This window comes from Nanorana parkeri, unplaced genomic scaffold (genome assembly GCF_000935625.1).
Source record: "Nanorana parkeri isolate BGI_ZX_2015 unplaced genomic scaffold, ASM93562v1 scaffold491, whole genome shotgun sequence".
Taxonomy (NCBI): Eukaryota; Metazoa; Chordata; class Amphibia; order Anura; family Dicroglossidae; genus Nanorana; species Nanorana parkeri.
The window spans coordinates 1,128,763-1,134,982 of NW_017306759.1; the positions used below are offsets into that span (position 1 = coordinate 1,128,763).

Below are 6,220 nucleotides of genomic sequence, written 5' to 3' on the forward strand. Positions count from 1 at the left end.
TGGGGTTGAGTCTACTTTAAGTTCACTCACTGCTTGTTAGAAATATGTAACTACTTGAATGTCCATAGCCTGGCCGCAGACACATTTTAGAAGCCCGTGCGCAATGAAGGGGGCCGACATGCCCCTATAGCTCCACCTACTGTAGGTTCTGCTTCAGTGTATATGCCAGGAAACCAAACAAGTGGCAAGTGTTTGTGGCCAAGGCGGGAGGGGCTCTTTAGGGGTAACCAAGGCCTTCCCGCTTTTCTCTCCTCCCAAGAATCAAGGTGCTTTAAAAGTTGGATTTTATGTTCTGCCTGACACAGCCTACCCCATATTTGCAGAATTGTGCTTTGGCCTTCTATTCATGGCAGCTGCATGGAAGTTTCTGGAACAAAGTAGTGTCCCAGTGACAGTCTGATGTGTGGAATAAAAGATGGGTCTCTCCCACCTAACTCTCCCACAACCTAACCTCCTAGCGCTTCCGCGGTCAACCACTGGCATGCGCACTTTCCCGGCACTGTTTACCACTAACCTAGAAGTTCTCCGTTACCTTTTTTGTTCTTCTTCTTCTTCCCTGCCGGTCTCCCCCTCTTCCTCTTCACTCTTCCTGAGGCATCCGAGGGAGCGGATGAGCTATGGACGCTGGAGTTCTCCAAGTCGGACACTTCGGCGACTTCCATCTCCTCGCTCTGCGGAAAGGTGATAACGTTGGGAGAAAGGGGTCAGTGCCACGCCAAGCGGTAATCACCATCAGCCGCAATAAACTTTATATCTACACCTAGAGGTGGACATCCTGTCGGTGGGCATCCTGTGTGAAATTATCTGGAGGCAGAGATCTCTACATGCTAATAGGCCAGGAGGGGAAATGATAAAAAGCGAACCTCAGACAGTTCTTATTTCAGAAAGTTTCTGACTATAGGCTAGAGAGGTCTCTGGGACATCAGGTGGAATATAATGCCACCACAAGGAATAGTGGGTACGGCACTGCTAATCCCAATAGAAGGGACAAAGAAAAACCCAATCTAGTCCGAACCCGAGCTCCCCCAAACATGGGAGGAGCTCCTCTGAAGATAGAAGGAATCTCCTTCTGCCCAATCAGCTGCGGCAGGGTAATTCCATTTCTTTGTATTCGTTATAGTGAGGCCTGAACAAGGAACACCCGGCTTCTTTTCACATATTGACCCGCCTGTTCTTAGCTGCTGGGTTGAAACAGAATGTTTACAGAGCTCAAAAGCTCAAGCTGAAACTCAAGTTGTGACTCCCCATACCTTCCCCTCCCCGCCCCCTCTGTTCAGATAGAGCTATAAGCGTTAGTTTACACCAGCCCCAGTGCGTTCCGCCCTGATTCAGAGCTCACTGCGTTCTGGGGCGGGAGAAGGCATGGCGGTGCATTGTAGCCAATGGCACCACAGCTAAGTCTCCCGGGCCACAGTGCGATCGCCCGCACCGTAACACGTGGCACATCAATGCCTGTTTTCCGATCTTATCAGAAAGAATAGTGCGTGCAGCACGGGCGGCAGGGGGTGTGACTGCGGTGCCATTGACTTCAATGTGCCGCCGCCCATACCAGAACACGTGCCACATCAATGCCTACATTCCGGTCCGGTGCGGTTAGAAAAAATGCTGCATGAACTATTCTTTCTGACCGGACCAGAAAGCAGGCATTGATGTGCCACGTGTTATGGTGCGGGCGATCGCACTGGGGCCTGGGGAGGGGAGGGGGGGGATGGTGGCGTAGCTGCGGTGCCGCAGTGAGTCGGCCGGGATGCGATCCAGTGCACACCGGCACCAAATCGGGCTGAGGCTGGTGTGAAGTAGCACCAAAGCATTTCAAATAGAGAGCGAGAGTCTGAAAGCAAACAGCTTCCACAGTATTGTCATTCATAAAATCCTGTGTCACGGGTGTTGTATTACATGTGTACCCGTAATACAAACATTTTAGTCACACGGGAAACAAACAAAAACAAATGCAAAAGATCGGTTTCAAGAAAGTTGATCCAAAAAAAAAAGGATGATTGACACACAAGGATTCAGTCTCAACACTTACCGAACTACCAGCCTTGCGTTTGACTCCGGCCAGTTTGATCTTCAGCAGGCCCATCTTCTTTTTGCCTACCTTTTTTTTAGGCTCGGACCCCCTGGGGCCCTTATTGTACTTCTTGTGGCCAGGACCTGCGACAGAGACAAATGTGAAGGGTGTGCTAGGGTACAGGTGGGGAAAGTTGGGGGGGGTGACAAGCATCTGCAGGGGTGGGTTTGGGCTTTTTGCACAGTACCTGTATAAGCAGTCATTTTGCACGCAACCAATTCGCAAGGGACCTGGTGGCACAAGGTATTTTGTAGTTCGTGCCACTGTGAGGCCACAGGTTCCCTCGGAAATCATTAGGCTGCAGTCCTTTACAACATTTGCCCAGCATACAAAATGGCTACCTTTAGAAGTACGGCAACACACTGCAGAGATTTTACACAAGGGGCACATCACGCTCTGCCACGGGGCCTACCCTTGCCCTCCTTGGTCTTGGCTCTGCGGATTGGCATTGCCGGGGAGACGCTGGTAGAAGAGGGGAGGGTGACGGTCACTTGTTCGGCCACTGCTGCCGCAGCTGCTGCCGCCACCGCTGCCACTGCTGCAGGTGATGACTTGAAAGGGTTGTTGGCACTGAATTCCCGCCACTTGGCACCAAGGATGGTCATCATCTTTGACATGGGAATTTTGGGGTTCTTCTTGGCAATGAGAGGCCTATGGGTACACAGTGACAAAGAGCCATGGGTGCGTCACTACATCTCCAATGTGACACAGCAAGGGGGCTTACATCAACAGCAACCATTACAAAAGCGACAGAGATAGACAGAAGCAGAATAATGAGCATATCCCTCCCCATGGTAGATTACAATGATAACAACGAGGAGCCTGCCATCTCCATAGCAAAGGGACACAATGACACAGACAGAATGTGACTGAGTCTGTCCTCCTCCTGCAGGGTGATACAGAAAGAATGTGACTGAGTCTGTCCTCCTCCTGCAGGGTGATACAGACAGAATGTGACTGAGTCTGTCCTCCTCCTGCAGGGTGATACAGGCAGAACGGAGCTATGAGTCTGTCCTCCTCATGCAGGGTGATACAGACAGAACGGAGCTATGAGTCTGTCCTCCTCCTGCAGGGTGATACATAGAAGGGAGCTATGAGTCTGTCCTCCTCCTGCAGGGTGACACATAGAAGGGGGCTATGGGTCTGTCCTCCTCCTGCAGGGTGACACATAGATGGGAGCTATGAGTCTGTTCATCCTAATGCGGAGTACAGACGAAGGACACAGAAATCAGAAAGCTATCCCCCTTCTTCTGCACAGTGAAGATGAAGAGTTGGAAGAAAGATATGAGATGAGCCCGCACTGCAGAACCATAGAACTATTCTCACCTCATAAACTGGCTGAATGCTTTGTAGTTGGTCAGCGTATGATAATCGTCATCTGTATACGCATAGTCGACATCCTCCAATCCCCAGCTGGCCAGCAGCACTGCAGAGGACTTCTGTTCCACCTGCTGGAAAAAAACAAAATGGCTGCTGAGCGATGTTTTCAGCCTCGCAGACATTATCCGCATTATACAGTATATGTCTTCTGAACCTGGTGAATGAAACATGTCTGGGAGAGGGATGTCTGTTTCTCACAGCCACCCCTCAGCCTCCCCATTAAACCCCCTTCTACAGTCATGGAAGGACAAAGGTGATTAGTTATAGGAAGCAACACAGACAGCTCCAACTTCACACATGTTCCTTTTTTAGGGCCCTTCTCCACCTCTCGTGTCCTGCTCGGTTCTTGTGGCGGCTGTATACAAACCTTGCGCTCCACAACCACTTCTTCATCCTTTTTCCTCTTTTTGGTTTTCTTCTCTTTCTTCTCTTTGTGTTTCTTTTTTCGCTTTTTCCCGCCCATCTCGGAGCCACTGTCTGGAGACACATGACCTCCGATCCCCTCGTCCCACTGGAGCTCGTCATCGCTGTCCTGCAGAGGCACAAAGGGAACAAAAAGGTAAAACAGCTAGAAACAGATACAGTTTACGGATTTACACACATGGTGGCTGTTAGAGGATTGGGCGCATTGCCGCGGTGGCACCCGAGGTGTGGCAACAGTTACAATAAAATCTCCATTGGGTAAAAGGCACTCAAACATGCCGCATTATACCAGCCCTTCGTGGCCAACGTTCCTCCACAGGTTGGTAGGGGTTCCTTGAGCCCCTGGATGTGGCAGATTGATTTTGTGTCGGACCATCAATATAAAGCACTACCCAGTCCACCAGTGTGAGGGGGTCCTTCTTCCACAGACCACCGATGTAAGGGGAAACCTCTCTACTACCAACGATGTAAGGGGAAAGCTCTCTACAGACCACCAATGTAAGGGGAAACCTCTCTACAGACCACCAATGTAAATGCAAACCTCTCTACAGACCACCAATGTAAGGGGAAACCTCTCTAAGGACCACCAATGTAAGGGGAAACTTCTCCACAGACCACCAATGTAAGGGGAAGCCTGTCTGCAGACAACCAATGTAAGGGGAAACCTCTCTGCAGACCACCAATGTAAGGGGAAACCTCTCTACCACCACCAATGTAAGGGGAAACCTCTCTACAGACCACCAATGTAAGGGGACCCTCTCTACAGACCACCAATGTAAGGGGAAACCTCTCTACTACCACCAATGTAAGGGGAAACCTCTCTACAGACCACCAATGTAAGGGGAAACCTCTCTGCAGACCACCAATGTAAGGGGAAACCTCTCTACAGACCACCAATGTAAGGGGAAGCCTGTCTGCAGACAACCAATGTAAGGGGAAACCTCTCTGCAGACCACCAATGTAAGGAGGCACTTCTCCACAGACCACCACTGTAAAGGGAAACCTTTCCAATCACCGGCAAAGGTAGATAGAGGACATTCTTGCTCTGAATTATCACCAATGTAAAAGGACACTTTGCCACAGATCACATATGTAAGGGGACACCGCTCCACTTACCATCAATATATGGGGACACTTCTCCACTGGAAGAGGACATTCTTGCTCTCACTGACCACCAATGTAAAGAGACACTTTGCCACAGATCACATATGTAAGGGGACACCTCTCCACTGACCCCCAATATACTGTAAGTTCTCTACTAACCACCAATGTAAGGGGTCACTTCCACACAGACCACACTGTACGTCACTGGTCATTAAGGGGTTAAAGTTGAGCGTTTAGAGGTTGCTTCAAAAAAGGAAGCGATCCAGCCTTCTGCTCTCTGTATGGGGACTACAGCATATGTCTACATTTCGTGTCCCATTCCCAAGAAAGAGAAGGCCAACTGAACCCAACTAAACCATGGAAGGAGGAAGCGCAGGGGGAACAATTGGGAGTTTTCTTACGGGCTTTTTGCGCTTGTACGTCTTGGGAGGTTTGGGTGGTCTCGGCTTGCTCTTGTCCTTCTTCTTAGGTCCTCTCTTCTTCTTTGTAACAATTTCGGGAGAAGGAGGTGGACTGAGGTCCTCATCTTCTGTTCATAAGGAGAGAAACACAAAAAACGGTGAATTAACAGTTAACATTTTAGTATACCTCTACCGGCCTCAACAAGGACATAACGAGGACGTGGATGAAATTGGGGGATCATCATTAAAGGTAACCTGTCATGGTTCATTTGACTCGGCAAATCCAAGGCAATAATCCATCACTCGAGGCAGTCACTGCTCAACCCCCTTTAAGCAGTGCTAGTTCAGAGGGACACACATCACTGAGTGCGACTCTGCAAAGGTGTGATCTCTCCGAGAAACAGCATTTGGAATGGGGCAGAAACGGCCTACTGAACTTGTCTGTGACTCAGCTACCAAGACAGTTTCCTTCACAGAGACCTTTGCTAAAAACTACTAACATTAAACAGTTTAGGTCAGACTTTCTCAGCCAGGGTGCCCTGGTCCTCTGAGTTGCCTTTTGGCTTCCTTAGGGGTGCCAGAACCATGGAAACCAAATTATGGCAATCAAGGGTAGGTGGGATCCATTCAGAAAAGGATGGTAGTTCTCCTCCAATCAGGCCTGTTCTGCCTCCCACCTTCTGCCACACTGCGGCTCCTGATATGAAGGCATGTGAAGAGAAGGCTTCTGAAATGAAAAGGGGGCTCCTAATGTGAAGGAGAGGCTCTGATGTGACAGGAGGGGGTTCTGATGAGAAGGAGGCTCCTAATGTGAAAGGAGGGGGCCCTGATGTGAAGGGGC

The 6,220-nt window shown here is 49.8% G+C and overlaps 1 protein-coding gene across 1 annotated transcript in view; it reads right to left on the reverse strand.

Annotated features, from left to right (window-relative positions):
• The window catches only part of CHD3 (chromodomain helicase DNA binding protein 3), a 60,708-nt gene extending 55,245 nt beyond the window's left edge, over window positions 1-5,463 (reverse strand). Inside the window, exons 1-7 of the mRNA XM_018560997.1 lie at window positions 5,380-5,463; window positions 3,819-3,983; window positions 3,398-3,519; window positions 2,484-2,722; window positions 2,007-2,154; window positions 533-669; window positions 302-306 (exon numbers count right to left, since the gene is read on the reverse strand). Of these exons, the coding sequence (XP_018416499.1) occupies window positions 302-306; window positions 533-669; window positions 2,007-2,154; window positions 2,484-2,722; window positions 3,398-3,519; window positions 3,819-3,914 (747 nt within the window). The 5' untranslated portion in view covers window positions 3,915-3,983; window positions 5,380-5,463. The remainder of the gene's footprint in view (window positions 1-301; window positions 307-532; window positions 670-2,006; window positions 2,155-2,483; window positions 2,723-3,397; window positions 3,520-3,818; window positions 3,984-5,379) is intronic.
• Window positions 5,464-6,220: the final 757 nt, after the last annotated feature.